This window comes from Poecilia reticulata, chromosome 6 (genome assembly GCF_904066995.2).
Source record: "Poecilia reticulata chromosome 6, P_reticulata-male-v2, whole genome shotgun sequence".
NCBI lineage: Eukaryota > Metazoa > Chordata > Actinopteri > Cyprinodontiformes > Poeciliidae > Poecilia > Poecilia reticulata.
Window position 1 is genome coordinate 16659408 of NC_088835.1, and position 15842 is coordinate 16675249.

At 40.3% G+C, this 15842-nt stretch overlaps 1 protein-coding gene across 4 annotated transcripts in view; it reads right to left on the minus strand.

The window, feature by feature from the left end:
- Window positions 1–700: 700 nt before the first annotated feature.
- The window catches only part of brsk2a (BR serine/threonine kinase 2a), a 189050-nt gene continuing 173908 nt past the window's right edge, over window positions 701–15842 (minus strand). The window contains exons 14-21 of one of the 4 annotated variants that reach the window (XM_081608049.1): window positions 13074–13134; window positions 11404–11708; window positions 10934–11322; window positions 10177–10225; window positions 8327–8450; window positions 7218–7398; window positions 4730–4819; window positions 2959–3366 (exon numbers count right to left, since the gene is read on the minus strand). In XM_081608049.1, coding sequence (XP_081464175.1) covers window positions 3194–3366; window positions 4730–4819; window positions 7218–7398; window positions 8327–8450; window positions 10177–10225; window positions 10934–11322; window positions 11404–11708; window positions 13074–13134 — 1372 coding nt within the window. In that variant the 3' untranslated portion in view covers window positions 2959–3193. Of the gene's footprint in view, window positions 2885–2958; window positions 3367–4729; window positions 4820–7217; window positions 7399–8326; window positions 8451–10176; window positions 10226–10933; window positions 11323–11403; window positions 11709–13073; window positions 13135–15842 lie in introns of those variants that run through there. The other 3 variants (XM_017305359.2, XM_017305357.2, XM_017305358.2) reach the window with 3 other exon arrangements.

Sequence of the window (15842 nt, forward strand, 5' to 3'; positions counted from 1 at the left end):
CCATTACTGACCCACCGCCAAACCGGTCATGTTGCAGACAGCACATTTTCCACGGTGTCTCCAGACTCCAGACATCTGTACCTGCTCTCATCCGTGAAGAGAACACACCGCCAATCTTGGTGTTCTCTGACAAAAGCAAACCACTCTGCAGAGAGTTGGGGTGTAAGAAGAACAGCCCCCACTCATGGATGTCGGACCCTCATACCACCCTCATGGAGTATGATCTTTGAGCAGAAACATACACACAATGGCCTACTAGAGGTTATTTTGCAGGCAATGAGTTGTAAACTCCCATCTCATGACACCTCTTGGCATGTGGACACTGACAACATGCAAAAGTGACCAAGATGTCAGCCAGAAAGGATGGGAACAGACAACTGGTCTGCAGTGACCATATACAAAACTCGTCCTTTATAAGGGTCATCTGGCTAATTGCCTCTCATGACCACCTGTTGCCTGTTGTATTTGCAAAGCGGGAGGTGAAATAGATTCACACGGTGTTGGTTTGACAGAAGTGCGATTGACTTGAAGTAACATTGAGTTGTTTAAATGTACCCTTAATTCTTGATTCCAAGATTTATATATATATATATATATATATATATATATATATATATATATATATATATATATATATATATATATATATATCTCAAAGTAATGCATCTATCTTTACCAATATGAAAAAGGAGAACACACACACCATAACTGAATGAGTTTATTTGTTTCAGCACTGAAAATGCTCACAGTTATTTAGAATGGGGATTACATCAGTAAGTTTTGTTCCTGCTCTGTCCCAAAAAAAAGAAAAAAAAAAAAACAAACAAAAAAAAACAAATGAGAAGAAAAGACTCATCCGGGCCAAAATTTGTCCTCAGTGCTGTCAGCTTCCCATTGTAGTAAACAAAGAGGAGGGTGAATAAAAGGTATTGCTTTGATTTTGTAGTAGTGGTATTCCCTCCCTGTGCCTCTTCAACAGACAGGCACAGAACGCCCAGACCTCTGAGCTTTCCGCAGAGAGGTACATAGTAAAGGAAGCATCGTTTAAAAACTTTGTGCACAAGCTGGAGGAAGGAAAAGAAAGTCAGCAGGACTGAAAGGAGAGTAAGAAAACAAAAGGCCAGAATTAAAAGCAGAGAGAAGGGAATTTCAACTTTAAAACACAGTACTGTTGAGGGAAAAATTAATGAAGGCTGATAGAAGGGGGGGTGAGTTTGGCGTGGAACATTAAACACTAAAGCCATGCAAAGAAAAGCTCATGTTTGACATGCACACAGCAATACAAGCTAAAAGCATAGAGCAGGAATCCCCAGCATGGTTGAGAAGACAATCAACCCCCACAGCTTGTCTGTCTATATACAAAGAGAAGAAGCAGATCACGATCTGACAAATTCTCCTCCTCAGGCCTGGCATACAATGCACAATATTATGAAACTGACAAATATCAATAGAAGAGCATGTTCCCTCTTCCAAAAGAGGCTAAGTCTACATTCTTAAATTACTGGTAAAACCATTCTTTTTCCAGAGTTCCAACAAGTTCTTGTTTCCTCTTCAATGAGGTCTGGAAATAAAGCAATTTGTCAAAGTTCACATATTTCTGTTTTAAGTCAAACAAAAACAAAATAAAGTTCAGCTTTTTTTTTCTCTTTTCTTTAAATGTCCCATTTACCAACACACAAGAGGGTAGTAAATAACATTCAACTGACCTAACAGCTTTGTCCATATAAATAGCCAAGTTATAATAAATTAGGAATTAAGCAGTGAGATGAACAAATATGAATAAATAAGGACAACAATACAAAAATATTCACAATTGCATTTATCACATTTTTTTTTTTTGTTCCTCTACTCCTACTGCTGGTATTTGAGACTAAGAGAGAGGTACAAATGGAAAATCAAAGAAAGTGCTGCAGAGAACAGGGAATGTTTGGATAATTTCCAGGTCGATCAAACAGGGACAGCGATAATCATGTAACAAAAATACACAGAATTTAAAATGACAGAATGATGCAGGCGTAGCTTCAACAGCCTGTTTCTATGATATCTAACAGTGTCACAACTAGACATTTCTTTTTTTTTTACATTAAAAATGCTTTCAGTCTGTACAAGAGAATAGATCATTCATTTTAAATACCCACATAACCCTCCCTGTACCCCCCCTCTCCCCGAATACTTTCATTTTATCTCCCCCATTTCCCCGTTGCCTGTTTTGCTGACACCCACGGTCCTCTCTGAAATCACCATTTCAGTCCATTTTGCAGCAGTTGTATCAAGTCTAATAAAAATTTAAATTCAAACCCAGTTCATCACAAAGAAAGTACATTACAAAGCAAACGGATACAATCCGGCAAGCGCCTGTGTTGGCTGTTTGGACGTCCAGCAACAACGCTCTCGCTTTGCTCCTCCTCAAATTTCTGTAAGTCTTTTGTAGGTTTATTTTATGTTTTTTCCATCAACATTGGTACATCCCAGAGTGTTTTGTGCATGTTTTTTTTTTGTATGCTGTACCTTGAGTGTTTTGACCAGTGCTTTATTTCCAATAGAATAAAAATAATCCCTTAAAAAAAAAAAAATAAAATAAAAAAAAGAAAGAAGATGAGCCATTTGATGACTGGAGAGTATGATTGTAGGTGTGTGCTTGAAAGATTATGGAAGAAACACTAAAAGGACTTTCATCTACTTTCTACTGATGGATGTCAAAGGTGGAGTTGGGGTGCAGTCGAAGGTGGAAGTCTTTTTTTCGGCACCCCTCGGAGGAGTCCTCCACTGACAAATGTCCGACACTCTTGGCACATTTGAATGGGGGTGGATTGGGGTAGTTGTTGGAGGGGCAAGTGGAGCATGGAGCAGGAGGAGGGACTTTAATAGGTTTTCTGGATAATTCCTGGTGTCAAAAACAAGTCAGGACATTACAGAGGTTAGCAGCAGAAAGGGACACAAATAAGCATGGGGGGGTGGGGGGGTGGGGGGGATTGATGGGTGGGTCAGGGAGAGGGAGTGTTAATGATGATGGAAACTGTAGAGAAATGAAACATCGGAGAGTTGCAGCATTTTATTTATGTGTTCTGGAGCTGTGGTGTTTTTTAGTTATTTTTTTACATAAAGAAATTTTACTCTAATAATGTCTGCAAACTAGACGTTCTCTTTGCGCCCGGTTCGGATTTGCATCGGTTCATCTACAAAATGTCTCAGGCTAAGCCTCTTCCTGTGTCCCCACAGATGCCGCCGACAGCTTGACTCTGTCTCGGCCTGCAGCTGGGAATTTGGTGTCATTGTTTTCTGATTCGTGTCTCCGGACGTGCATGGGAGAGGGGCAGTGCTTGGAGGGCATGCCAAAAAAGTGGGGCACCTGGCCATTCTTCTCATCTGAAAAAAGTTGGGTTAATTATGTCAAATAAGTTAGTCAGTGTCCAATACAGGCACACAAATGTGGGGAAAATAGAGGAAGAACAGGGTTCACTGGAGGACAATGGGGACCAATGCTAGATGGAGAGAGCAAAGGAGCATTCAATGACCAAAGATAACGATTCCACGGAAAAGCTGCTACGCCACTTATGCTAGTGACAAATGAGAGTCCGCTTCTGACAGGCACCGTATAAAATACACTGCATTTGTTGTATCCAAGATTAATGTTCGCATGAAAGATCAAAAACTGGTAAGCTTAAGTTGTTGTTTTTTTTTTTAAATATTGGAAAACTTACTGGAATACAGCACTGACAGCAAATTGTTAACTATCCTCCATTACTTATGAGAACTGGAATCACTAAAAATGAATAAAAGGCTCAATGCAAATAAAGAGTTCACTTCTGACAAATGTATTGGGTTATAGAGCAAATATCTACTCAAGTATCAAAGTGGAGTAGGATGTGTCCAACATTTTTATATTTTACCCATGAGATGAAACTGTTAGTTGAGAGAAAAAAAAAGACACTTTCTAGCTGATTAATGCAAGTATATCTGTAGTTTCACTGCTGACCAGAAGATGGGGGTATTGCAAAATAAATAACACAAACAGAGGTGACTCACAACACAAAAAATTCTGAGAGCAGAAGAAAAATAAGATTCCTGTGGCTTTTTTTCTATTCTCTTCACCTTCCACTCCATGCATTAGGAGAGCTTAATATAGACACTGTTGAGAAACAACAGACTGTGGCAGCCTTGAGACTAATGACACAAAGGAGGTAATAACCAGACTGTCACTAGGTTATTTAAAGCCTTAAAGATACCAAAAGAGGCCGATATGAAAGAGACCGGCGGGGGGTCTTATTTGGATGCACTAAAACATCATAAAAGACAGAGGCACTTCTCAGGCGTGCTGCTCTCTGAATTCTGGGAGTGTGTTGAGGCACAGCAGTGTTGCCATGGCAGCAGGCATGGACGATCAGTCTATAAAATAGGAATAACCAGGAATAACCCAACACCAATCAACTTAATCTACCTCTCTTTTAATCTTTAATCTTCCAAAGCAGCGTAAAAATACTTTGGCCTGCAGTCGGCCCTTGAGAGCAACCCCACGCCCCTTAAAGTCGGTGAGGCACCGGCATAGCCAAGGAAGCCGTTTGAAGAAGCAGAGTACAAGAGCAAAAAGAAGGGCAAGATCTATCTTGGCTTCAGATGTGAGTGGTTTGTTAAGGGGTGGCATAGAAAGATGAGGCGGTGGGGGGGAACTTGGGAATGAGGTTTGGGGAAAAAAGGTATTTCTTCATCTGAAATAAACATTTTAACTCACCAGAGAGTTGTTGGACCCCAGGCTGATCATGTGTGCTTAACAACTGGCTCTGAATCGTCTCAACTACTCGCTTAAAACGCCGACTTGGACCTGCGCACAAATACAGAGAATATTAGCTTAATCGACCTGAAAGTATTTGCTTTCAGGTCGGTGGAAGTACGGCTGGAGTTCATAAACGAACTCTGGTTCAGCTCCGTCACTCACTACAGTAGGAAATCAGAGGTGAACAGAAAAGCAGAAAAGCAGCACCTTTCTCTGAATGACATGTAGCTATCATCAATACACCTGTGGTTTCCAAGCAATGACAAGTCAAAATGTGTGCTCATTCGAGTCAGGATTCAATATTAACAGCATGTCATCTGTTTGAGCCAGAAGATATAGATGTAGAATGACAAAAAGAGGAATATATGCAATCGCAAAATCCCATTGTGTAGGGTGACATTCAGTTGTGCTGGATGGAAGTTAGCCCATGTATTTAGCGTACAGGAGCAGTCAGACAATAGATGCATTATTTGGGTTTTTCATTATTATTTTGAAAGGTTATTTTATTAGGGTGGAATAACACAATTTCAGTGAGTTTTTATAGCAATAATTGGGTGCATAAGCTATAATTGGCATTGTGTCATAGATAGAGAAGAAAACGTTTATTGTCCCACAGTGGGGGAAGTCAGGACAAAAACACGTAACTTGTTGAAAAATTTAATCTTAAAAGACAAAACCCAGGAATGAGTGGCAGCTGCTGCAACAGGCTACCTGCTCATATGGCGTAGGAAGTTTAAAAGAAAGAAACAGAAGACAAATAATAAACTACTGGAAGATTACAGACCTCAAAACTACTGAAAATGTATGAATTATGGCTAAAAGCAGAGCCTGTACCAGAAAACCATAAGCTTCATCATGTTTGGTACAAAACATGTTTAGACTGATCTGCTAAAGAGGCATTTATCCTACCACGAGGGAGAAATATCTGAGCCTGTATCGACTCTTTTTGATTAATAAAAATTTATTGTAATGCAAACCTATCCATCCAATTCTTCCTTTACAATTCAAATGTATTCCCACAATTAAACTATCCAAATACATCTTTAGCTTTTCTACTTTCTGTGTTTTTCATAAGATTGCAATCATACATGGCCTGGCTGGTAAATGAACCAATACTCATCAAGGTGGAAGATTCCATCTCCTTTGCTGAGCCACAGCTCTGAGAATCAAACTACTGTAGTTGTACTTGATTGAGTGAAAGAGACTAAAGGGAGTGAAAGAAAGCGTACATCCGTTTCTGCACAACTAAGCATTCACACATGGCTGCTCGGTATGTAATCTTGCATTGCCAGACCTCGTTTCGTTACGCTTAGGGAGGTAAGAAGAAAATCTTATCAAGCACTCGGGGCGGCAGAAACTCCAAGAAACTCTCAGGCAGTTGCTCATTTTGGCAGCAAGTTTGAAAACAGCCCCATCCAAAAAAAAAGACATTTTAGTTGTATGTGTTTGGTACTTTACAAAAGTCAATTTTGATGCCATTAGTCTAAAGTGTGAAAGCATTCCACTTGAAGTGTAACTGGCAGTGTTACAGGTTTCACAAAATTTGATTTGGAAACCTAGATTTTTAGAAGCCTAAAGATGTGGGAGGAAATAGGTTATTTAAGAATACCCTACTAGTGTGTACGACTCCACAAGCTCTAGCTGAGCCTTAATATGGATTTCCTGTACCAGTGATTTTTTTTTTCTCATTGCCATTCTCTCATAAAACTTTGTACTGATGAAGATCCTGGGGAAAAGTTGTGTAAAGAGTCTCTCCCATTTCAGCTGCTGAAGCTTGTAACTCCTTCAGTGCAGTCACAAGTGTGACAACTCAAAACAGGTGGCTTACACTGAAGGACCTGGTAGTCTCTCTCTCTCTCTCTCTCTCTCTCTCTCTCTCTCTCTCTCTCTCTCTCTCTCTCTCTCTCTCTCTCTCTCTCTCTCTCTCTCTCTCTCTCTCTCTCTCTCTCTCTCTCTCTCTCTCTCTCTCTCTCTCTCTCTCTCTCTCTCTCTCTCTCTCTCTCTCTCTGTAGTCACATCTTGGGTGCTCACTCAGTTAGCCTGATCTAAAAGATTTGCACATGTGACAAATTCCTTCCCATTTTTTTCAGATGGATTTAACTGAACTAAAGGGGATGCCTTAAAGATTTTTTTGTATCCATCTCCCGATTTGAATTTTTGAATAACCTTTTCTCTGATTTGCTTGGACTGTTTTTTTGGCCTTCATGCTGCAGCGTCAGACAGGAATATCAATAAGCCAGTGAATGAAATTGCCAGACACTGCTGTCAAATTTTGTTGACTATGATTAACTTGGAAAAGAAATAAAAGGGTTAAAAGTTGGCATCTGCTAGAATTGTGCAAACTCATGTTGGAAATGCAAACAGTGCCTACATAGCACTGTGTTTTGATATTAGATCAGTTTCCATTCAAAGGAGATACATTTTATGGGTGCAGAAAAGTCCTCACCTGAGAGCAGGGTAAAAGTAACTGAATAGATGCCGTTCTCTTTTGTGGCAGCTGTGCTCTCTGTGTAGGTGATGTCCACCTGAAACTTGACCGGCTTCTGGAAGACTGTGGGGCCGGCGGTGGATTTGTACTCTGCCCGGAAACTTGTTTGAGAGATGACGCTGTGGCTCAGGCTGGGAATCTGGGAGAAAAAAAAAAAAAAAAAGACAAACATGTACAGATGAGATTAAAAATAGTCAACTAGCTAACAATTTCAGGTAATGTGATAATAAATAGAACAGGAGTGATATCATCTTGTGCTGCCCAACCGTACAAATGACAGGGTGAATGAGCCCTCATTAAAATACCCACCGCATACCATGAGCCTCAGTTGAAACTCTAAGAAGATTAATGCCTCAGGGAGTAGCCATGTGTGCCAGAGAGACTTAAGCTAATATAATCTGGAGTCATCCAAAGCATGGCCCTCTCCCTACCAAAATGAATTTCTATGCCCAACGAACAGGTGAGCTCTGAAATTGTCACGTTTTGCTACAGTGCTGAGGAGGCTTTGACATTCCATTAATGTGAGTGTGCTCTGAGGTATAATTCCACTGATTCAGGTGCCAATCTCCTGTCTGGAATACCAGCTTGCGCAACCCAGAGGAGAAAATAGCTGCCTTCAGGGAAGGGGAAACAGATCTGACATTGACCTGCGGCGGCAGAGCTGCATTTACTTAGACTTTGTTAAATCTAACTGGGGTGAGGATGGGTTCTGTTCAATTATGTTGACTGAATATCAACTACCGCAGCGTTTGGTCAATCTGGTTCTGAGCTTATTGACGTTGGCCCCAAAACGTACATTCACAGCATTATAAAACTAAAACCCAGATGCAATCTACAACTTAACTTTACAATTTGCTCGTAAGCCCATGCTGATGATGTAGAGGCAAAGGCATCTATATGCTAATGATCAATGCCGTGTTGTTTCTCTTGACCTCAACAGAGTCCATAGCGAAATACAAACAGTCCACTGAATTACCACATAAAAAGAAGCCATGTTGGAAAACAAACATCAAGACCTCACCATATGCCCATATAGATGTAGGAAGCAGAGTCAAAGATGATCTTACCGAAAGGAAGGCTTGAACAATGTCTGCCTTAATGGAGCTGAGAGGTTTGTCTTTGATGACAATAAAGATCTGCTCTTCTTTTTCCAGGTTGATGAAGTTACCAAACCAGGATTTTTTGGCAAGTCTGAAAGGAAGAAAATTAAGTGATTGCAGCTCATCATCTGACAAACAACATTGTACAATTCTCGGATTCAAAATTTGTTAATATTGTTCCCTTTCATGTCATTTTTCCAGTGCTACTTTTACTGTAAAATGTGTTGCATGTAAGCAGGAACTGCACGGTATGCCATTTGCCTCCCTATCAACTCCTTTCAACTGAGCTGCGGAGGAGCCAGGCAGACATAACAGTTATCTGTGGGAATCTGGTCTGTGCTGATTTAAGTACAGTACCTACCTGTAGTATTGCTCAGGCCTTTTTTTCCAATTAATAAAAAAAAAAGTGAATTCCCAATAGTGAGTACTTTTTTTTTTCTTAGACCAATTGCAGTTCAAAGATCTCTAAGTTGCCATGTCATGTGATAAGCCATGAGAAAATTAGGAATAAGTCACATAAGTCGATAAGTAATGGAGACAAAAATAAATTCCTAGAAAGAAAACTGTCATTTTAGTTTGTCTTTTTTCAATATGTGGTAGTAGAAGTCATTAAGAAAACACTTCATGTTTTAAATAGCAGTTTCAAGTTTTAAAATGGCAAACTTTGTGTTTGAATTCAGCTTGTTTTCAGAGTAAGTCTGAGCTGTTTCATGGTGTGGGGGAAACTCAAAGCTGGCAGACTTGGGGCTTTATTGGCTATTCACACACTTTTGTAACTCGTTTTGGCAAATACAATTAAAGTCTGAAAGGAACACATGGCTATTAAACATCCCCATCCCCATAACCCAAACCCATAATGATCCATTGGGAGAAAAAAAAACCAGAGACTTCATCCCATATCTGTTTATTGGTCCAGGCCAAATGCTCACCTTAAACGACTGCTTTGGGACAAACTTGTAACTTGTAAATAACTTGTAAATGCTGTTATGTGCATTTACAAGTTATCTGCAAATGCTAAGAGAGCATTTATCTTCTCTACGCATTAATGTTAAGGACTGATCCAATTTTTAGCTGGATCAGCCTGACTGGTATTTAGCCATTTGGAAAATCAAAAAGTCCATATTTTAGTGAGTCATAAGGGACGCTACATTAAACACACAGAGATCTAAAATACATTTTAAAATGGCATAATGACACAAGTCTGCAGTACAATCAGTATGTAAATGATGAAAAAAAAAGAAAAAAAAGAATTCTCCACACTGTCTGAAAACAACACTTGGTGTGTGTGTTTAGTCACCTTACTAACCTCTTGGTCACCTTAAATGTGTTGTTCATCCAGAAAAATGATACCCGTACTTGGTCTACAATGGAGTTTAAAAACAAAAAAAGCAAAAACGACAACTACCATAAAATTATGCCAAGATATTTGGCATGAAAGGCAGCCGAGTCTTTCCTACTCATCTGTACAGTTAATATTTTCTTTCTAGGCAGATGGACATGAGGAAACTATACAGCAGCCAAGCAGCCATATCTAGGCCAACCTTCAGTAATCATGCCCACAGGAGTTTGGAACTTCAGATGAGCTGACACTCCAACCATTTCCACCACGCTTCCCCATAAAACCCACTAACTCCTGCCACCGTGAAACCTAACAAGGACCTGGGGTCATCACACCAATCTAAGCAAGCATATAAAAAAAATGCAGGCAAATATTAAATACTTGTAGACGCTACATTTTTCTAATGACGATGCTACCAAACCTAAGCCCCAAAATGATTAAAGATCATGCATAGTTATGTCAGCAAGTTTCCACTTACTCTGGGGAAGACTCTGGTGTGAGGCTGGACATCTCCTCTTGCGTAGGAACTATGGAAGCAATGGAGACAGAGTAATCGGAGTTAATCAAATTAATGTGAGCCTTTCAGACGGTTAACTTTGACATTGGTTGGTAGTCCAATTTTCAGCCGAATCAGCCTCGACTGGTGATTAGCCAGTTGGAAAAATCCAAAATTTCATAAGCGACACTACATCCAACACACACAGATCTAAGATACATTTTAAGATGACATGACACAGGCCTGCAGTTCAATCAGGAAGAAGAGAGTGAAAAACAGATAGAAAGGCTTTTATGAGATAATGGGAAGGCTAAACATACCAAGAAAGTTTCCCTGCTTCGTAGTTTTAAATTTTCAGTTTGTGTTATGCAATGCTTTTCATTAGGAAATGTTGACAGCCTTTTTAAATCCCAGAGTTAGGTTAGAATCCATATCTTAAAAGAATCCACACTGCTGTGTAGGAATCACAGTTTCAGCTAGCCACACTTATAGCCAATTAAAGATACTGAAATGTCAACTCCACGCTATTTTGTCTTCATTCGAAAATAATAAAACACGGCTTTACAGTGATCCTTTTATCTTCTTAAACTGTAAACCTTACACAGAAGCCACAATCAGTTAAAATAGGCAGGTCAAAGTTTACACAAACCAGAGATCAGAAATCAGAAGCAAAATGCTGACTGACGTGGCTCTAGTTCAGTGTTTGCAGGAAACATGAATTCAACTGGAATGCAAGTACCTTGGAGTTTCCTGCGGTGGAAGCGTGGTGAGCCGAGGAAGCTGTTTTTGATGGAGTTAAGGCGCGTCCTCCAAGGCATGCCTCCAATGGATGGGCTTGGGGGCGGTGTGGGAGTTGGAGTTCCTGCAGGACTGTCCTTGGGAGTATGCACTGGAGTGCCTTTTGGGGTTGGGAGGGGGCTGCCTCGAGGGGAAGGGTGAGGGGTAACCTGTATGAGGGGGATAGATTTGGGTGGGTGGTCAGTAAATGGAGAAGGAACAGGCACCACAGGGTGAAAGTGGTGTAGCCGGATGGGTGACATGGGCGTGACTGGACTGAAGGGCACAGAGAGTTGGGGTTTGGCAGCGTAATGGGAGCGGCGTACCTGGGGGCTGCTTGGAATGGGAGTACTGGAGATGGAGGAGGCAAAAGGAGAAGGTGAGGATGGAGAAGTAGGAGTGGGAGGCACGGAGGCAGAGGGCGGCTGTGACGGCAGCTGGCAGGGAGTGGAGGGTTCTGATTTGGCAGCAGGTGCTGGATCAGGGGACGTTTCAGGAAGGGGATTTGATCGAGTGGCTTGCAGAGGCTTTGGGGCAACTTTGGGCTTAGCTGGGAGTGTCTGTGTCTTGTTGAGGGCTCCAGGCAGGGGGGGTTCACTGTTTGGAGCCAGGGAGTTAGGTGTGGAGATGCGTGGGCCTGTGCGATTTGGACAGGGTTCAGGGGAAGGACACGGGCTGGTGTTGGGGGACTCAGACAAGTCAGGGGATTGAGGTGGTACGCAGAACTTTCTGATTGGCTGGATTCAGAACAAGCAATGTGAGGACACAAAGCACAACACACAGCCAAGAGGAAGAACAGGTGGATAAAAAAAATTAAATAAAAACTCATGGGGATGCATGGAAACACACATAGCCACCAACCACACAAAGGACAGGAGGGAATAGTGGGAGGAAAAATAGAGAATTTACAAGACAAAACAAAAAATAATCATGACATTAAACAAAGACAGAATTAAACTGACATGGGAAAAAATAAATACAACCAATGTGAAGTACAGTCCAAACAAGACATAAGACTGGCTTCTCTTGTGGAAAACAAACAATGATCTGACAGCAGAGAAAAACAAGCAAACACAGATAGATGCAAAAGACATAAGACCAGCTGTGGACACAGTCTGGACTGACTCAACAATAAAGGGAAGGTAGTGTCTGTGCTGCAGGATCTCTAGGTTCCTAATAGCTTTATTGATCCTTTTGACTTTTAATGCAGCGACCAAAGAGACAAAACTCCAGTATTTGCCTTAGACACCAACCCCTTTTTCCAGAAATAACTCCAAATAGAGTCTCCTGTGGCGAGCACAATCCTGGTGTTCGGTACATCTGAGAAATCAATTTCCCTTTCAGATCAGCCTCAAAGAACCCGTGTGGTGTGTGTGTCTGTGTATAGGGGGTTGTGTCTTTGGATCCTGGATAATCTCGAGTCTTCTAAGGTTAGCCAACTGGAAAAGTTTACCACATGCTCCCCAGCTCTGAGCAAGGACAGTTGGATTTTCTAAAGCATTCTTATATGTGGATTTCTGAAGAGAACAGAACAGAGAAAACAGAAGCTGGGATAATGTAAGTATATAGGATAGAGAGGATGGATAAGAGGCTTCAGGGTTGGTGAAAGTTTGTTGTGTCTCACTCTGGGAGTTATACTTTGACTTATGTTGGTAATCCTTACTTTGGTGGACATCTAACAATTTAATACAAAGTCTAAGGTAAATTAATTAAAATGCAATATTGGGTTAACAAGGATTTTGTTAAACAGTGTATCTTTAGAATATTTCACAGTAAAGTGTCAAGGTGGGTGCATTTTAGCAATAATGCAGTGACCAGAGGTCCACAAATAATATATACTGCATTGCAAAAAGTATTTGTACACAACCTATTAAAAGGAATATTTGTGGTTGTGATGTAATAAAATATTAAAAAGTTTGAAGGGTATGAATACTTTGGTGTACAGTGTATACAATAGATAAGGCTACTTTACTTTATTTGCAGACAAATTGAACAATAACACAACACCAATAAGGCAGTTTCAGCAGTAGCTGGATGGTCGTTTACCAGTATGAGTGTGTTACAGAGTGTGTGAGTGATTGTGTCTGAGCTTTATGACTTACCCGTGGGCTGCTGAGGGGGCTGGTGGAGAGACCAGAAGAGGCTCCACTAATAGACCGCGACCTGTGGCAAAAACAAGCGACAACACACAAAGGAGCAGAGGTAATTTAAAGGATCAGCCTGTGGCCTGTAACGTGTTTCAGTAAACATATAGGGAGGGTGTGAGGCTGGTTTACATCCTACGTATTGTTTAGAAGGCACAATGGCACATTGCAGTTCACAGATGCAGCTGAAACCAGATGTCTGCGCATGCTGTGTAAAAAAACACATAGCCTTTCTTTCATACTGTTGGACATAAACTTCATTCCCAACAGAAACAGAAATTACAACTTTTTTTTTTCTAATTTATTGTGGGACAGTAAAAGAAAAGCAAATTGTGTGCCTTTGTATACAGTGTAAATAAATATCTGGATACAACCACATTTTGCTTGTAAGTGCTTCACACAACAGCTGATCTCACTAGGAGGGTAACTGCACTACAACAACAACAACAAAAAACACCAGCACCAACTTGACAATCTGCATTACTAACATCGACTCCAAACAATTAGTTGTACACCACTTATCCATTGGATTCAACTATATTGATGTGATAAATCCATGGCCAATTTTTTAGTCAACCATTCAAACTAGTTTTCCTCCTTTCGGCACATTAATAATAAAACAAACAAATTGTTTTTTTTTATGCCTTCGGGCATGCTAAGTATCTTGAGAAGCAGAATAAAAAGGAACATTTGGTTCAGTGCCATTTGTCATGTTTGTCATTTTCCTCACAGATGCCGTCAATAACCCCCAATGAGAAGAGTCTTGCTCAGAAATGAACAATCACAGCCCAATCTGTCTCCATCAAGCGCACACGCGTACGCACACAAACACACAGAAACAGGCGCCTGTCAACACTTGGAAACACCAGCTGCTCACTGTCACAACACTGTCCCTTTTTGTCATTCGGTCTAATAATACCCCCCTCCTCCTCTTTGGCTCGGTCGCTTCCTTTCTCTCTGCATCTCGGTGCCGATGCAGTTGTGAACATGTGGATGTACATGAATTGTTGTTTCCTTTTGTTAAAAAGAAATTTTAACAGCAGTTTTACTCTTCAGCACAACAGACAAAAATAATAAAAGGCCCCTTAAAAGCAACCATGTGAGAAAGCAAAATTTAGAAACACCCACAGCCGAGTTATATTTGTCAATCTTCCACTGTCCATTTTCAGAGAATTTTTTTTGCACGCATTCAGTCACACATGAGTAGGCGATGGTGAGATCATATTGGCAGGGATTTCTTGTTTCACTGTGTGGAGCAGACCAGACAGTTGCTATCATTTACATTGAGGTCCAACGGTCCACTGAGACATAGCCACGGTTGCTTACCCCTACAATGCTTGTAAACTTAATCTGAACGTGGCCAGAACTTCCGGCCATTTGGAGCATATTGTTCAGAGGCGCTCTGCATCTGTTAGTGTTGGACCAGCAGGTCTATAAAGCTTATGTTACAGATGGTTATGCTGTACAGTAATGGGCTGTCAGAGGCTCACCACTGCTTCACAGTAAAGATGAATTATTGTTGTTGTTGAGGGATTAATTTACAATGAACAGCACACACAATTTGCGAACCATTCATCATATATTAGAAAATCCAGACGCTACATCATTAAGTCATACATGACACACAGTGGGATCAACAGTTGCATGTTGTATGTCTGTGTATATGGCTTCTTGCTTGCCTTTAAAGCTGCTTCCATGCACATTGGTATATGCAGTATATACCAGTACTGGTTTGGACAAGAAAAAGGAGTTTCAAAGTATGTCATGTGGTACATTTAAATCGAAATAATATATCCTACTTTTTGAAAATGTGTATAAATTTAGACTCAGATGAGTGACATTCAGAGCTTCAAACCTGTTTTATTTTACAGGTTATGGAAACAGATAAGTCTATCTTAAACATTACTTGAAAAGGACATTGTTTCAAACTGAATTGTAAGTCTGAGGCACATCCCACTTATTAAACTATAAAAGGCACATGTTAAAATATTCATTTCTTTTTGTTTCATCTGCCGTTGGATCCCTCTCAGGTTAATTTTTTGACCTAATTTTGCATATGTGGAATTTACTTAAAGTACCAAAGTTAAATGTGGCATGTCTCAACCAAAGGTAAAGAATTTGTCTTTGAGTATTGCAATACCACAAATTAAGACACAAAACATTCAGTCAAGATTAAAAAGTGGTTTAAAAATGGGGAATAAGCTCATAATTAAGGTATGAGCTTATTGATACCTTACAAAGTTCTGTTTTCTAGATTGACACCTAAAATAATAATAAAAAAAAACTTTCAAAGTTTCCATGGCTTAAAGTAAATGGGGAAAGTTCAGTCTTTACTTTCTCTCTTCCTTTGTCACAGACTGTCCCACCAATGGAGATTCTCAACATGAGTAAATATTCATGTAAATCAACATATGGTTTAAATTCATTTCCTCCTCTGAGCCCTGAAAACCCCCTGAGGACTTGTGCATTAATATTCACAGCTTTGCAACGCAGAACAACCCCTGCAGTTTCTGCAGCAGATATCAGAGTAAAAGGTGTTTTATTTTTACTCATTTCAGCCTCTTAAGTAAATCTGAGTCTGTAACGACCAGGGGAGTCTAACTTATTACCACCGTTTAAGCTACTACGTTTGGACTGTATGAAACAACTAGAGCACATCTGTAGGAAAAAAAATTAAAAATCATTGATATTCTCTTCTTCGCAGCACAGCACTTTTCCATTTTCATT